Here is a 2,500-nt window from a genome sequence, read left to right as displayed (position 1 = left end):
ATGAAGGTCTCCATGAGGAAGTCCTGCAGGGAAACACAGGAGCAAGAGAGGGAGGGCGGTAGAAATGGATCACAACTCTGAAGAACAGTGTGCATATTTGTGAGTGTGTGTGTGTTTGTGTGTGTGTGTGTGTGTGTGACCCTCCTTTTCTCTGCACATTCATGCATCTGAATATCATGTGTGTGAGTGTGTGACCCCCCCCAAACACCATCTAGCCAACAGGTGTTACGACAGCTGTAATGACAACCACCGATAATGGTGACATGACACTGTCAAATCATTTGACATCAATTGCAATGATGTGCATGACAGTATATATTAGAATCAGAGGGTGATAGGCCAAAGGGTTAGAGGTGAGAGGTCAGAGAGTAAAGATTAGAGAGTAAGGGTAAGCACACTTACAATGAGGTCCTGCAGGGTCTTGAAGGTGTTGATGTAGTGGGCGTAGTGGATGGTGTCCATCTGCTTTAGAATAGCAGTCATACAGGCCAGGTAGTGACTCTGCAGAGTCAAACAAACACACACTCTCAGTATTCTCCACGTATACACACACCTGACACACACTCTCAGTATTCTCCGTATACACACCTCTGCTCAGGTAAGGGAGTGAATGAGTGAGAGAGAGAGAGAGAGAGGGAATGAATGAGAGAAAGAGAGTGTGCATATGTGTGTGTGTGTGTGTGTCTTACCATAAGTGGAGAGTTGTGATTCATGCTGATGACTGTTCGGTTGACTCTGCGCAAGAGTCGTTCCATGATGATTCGAATGTGGTCCCCTGTCGGGCCCTAGAGCATGATGGGAGAGATAATCAAGATCTCACTGGAATTACCTATACAGCCAGACTGTTTGCCATAGTTATACAGCCAGACTGTTTGCCATAGTTATACAGCCAGACTGTTTACCATAGTTATACAGACAACAGTCTGTTTGCCATAGCTATACAGACGACAATCTGTTTGCCATAGTTATACAGATGACAGACTGGTTACAATAGTAACAGAGACAACAGTCTGTTTGCCATAGTTATACAGACGACTGACTGTTTGCCATAGTTATACAGCCAGTCTGTTTGCCATAGTAACACAGATGACAGTCTGTAACACTGAAGTAAAAATGTTATAAGGTTAGAGTGATGTTTTAGTTATATTTGAGTAAGGCTGTAGTAGAGTTGTAGTAAAGTGAGAGTAAGCTTGTAGTATGGCTGTAATAATGTTAGAGTAAGATTACAGTATGGTTGTAGTAAGGTTAGAGTAAGATAACAGTATGGTTGTAGTAATATTAGAGTAAGATTAGAGTATGGTTGTAGTAAGGTTAGAGTAAGATTACAGTATGGTTGTAGTAAGGTTAGAGTAAGATTAAAGTATGGTTGTAGTAAGGTTAGAGTAAGAGTACAGTATGGTTGTAGCTAGGTTAGAGTAAGACTACAGTATGGTTGTAGTAAGGTTAGAGTAAGATTACAGTATGGTTGTAGTAAAGTGAGAGTAAGATTAGAGTATGGTTGTAGTAAGGTTAGAGTAAGATTAGAGTATGGTTGTTCTAAGGTTAGATTATGGTTGTAGTAAGGTTAGAGTAAGATTAGAGTATGGTTGTTCTAAGGTTAGATTATGGTTGTAGTAAGGTCATAGTAAGGTTTGAGGAACTCACCACATCCTTGCGGTCCAGCATGTCCAGCACGGTGCTGAGGAGTTGAATGCAGGCCTCGTAGTCCGGCTTACTGGAGTGGTCATCCAGCTGACCACTCAACTGGTCCGTCAGCAGAGGCAGGAGGACATCTCTGCAGTCTACACACACATAAGCACACACAAGCACACACACACACACACACCCATTCACGCATGCAAACACACACACAGAGGAAAACCACCCCTCCACAGTCAGCACTATTTGTTTATCTAATCTACCGGCATTCTTAGAATTTCCACGCCCATCACACTCACAGAAAACTTTTTTTACGGCTTCCATTTGCAGGGCGGTGTAAATGTGTGTTGAAACATATTACTTTGTGTGTGCCATTTCAGTGTGTGTGCTGTGTCAGTGTGTGTGTGCGTGTTGAGTGTGTGCAGGCTGTGTGTGCCTACGTGTTGAGTGTGTGTGCGTGTTGAGTCTGAGTGTTAGTGCGTGTTGTGTGTGCGGGCTGTGTGTGCCTGCGTGTGCCTGCATGTTGAGTATGTGCCTGTTGAGTGTGTGCGTGTTGAGTATGTGCCTGTTGAGTGTGTGCGTGTTGAGTATGTGCCTGTTGTGTGTGTTGTCTGGTCTCACCAGGCTGCCTGAAGAGGTCACTCTCTACCATCTTGCACATGCAGGTGATCTTCTGACGCACCATTTGGGAGTCAGGGATGCTCTCGATGAACTTGGTCAGGTGAACACTGAGGGGAGGAGGAAGGCAACACACACACACACACACACACACACACACACACACACACACACACACACACACACACACACCGAGAAAGGGGGAGGAGAAGGATAGTGTCTGAGTTACTGTGGCTAAACGTGT

General features: G+C 44.5%; 1 protein-coding gene across 1 annotated transcript in view; it reads right to left on the bottom strand.

The window, feature by feature from the left end:
* The window catches only part of dock5 (dedicator of cytokinesis 5), a gene marked incomplete at its 5' end in the record, with an annotated part of 40,312 nt that overhangs the window by 21,273 nt on the left and 16,539 nt on the right, over positions 1-2,500 (bottom strand). The window contains 5 exons of the mRNA XM_080852944.1: positions 1-23; positions 403-501; positions 690-785; positions 1,645-1,781; positions 2,260-2,366. The exon at positions 1-23 is cut by the window's left edge and continues 148 nt beyond it. Coding sequence (XP_080709070.1) covers positions 1-23; positions 403-501; positions 690-785; positions 1,645-1,781; positions 2,260-2,366 — 462 coding nt within the window. The remainder of the gene's footprint in view (positions 24-402; positions 502-689; positions 786-1,644; positions 1,782-2,259; positions 2,367-2,500) is intronic.

This window comes from Sprattus sprattus (assembly GCF_963457725.1).
Source record: "Sprattus sprattus genome assembly, chromosome: 15".
In the NCBI taxonomy this organism is placed as follows: Eukaryota; Metazoa; Chordata; class Actinopteri; order Clupeiformes; family Clupeidae; genus Sprattus; species Sprattus sprattus.
The sequence above is the reverse complement of the archived record's forward strand: the minus strand, read 5'-3'. Positions and strand labels throughout refer to the sequence as shown.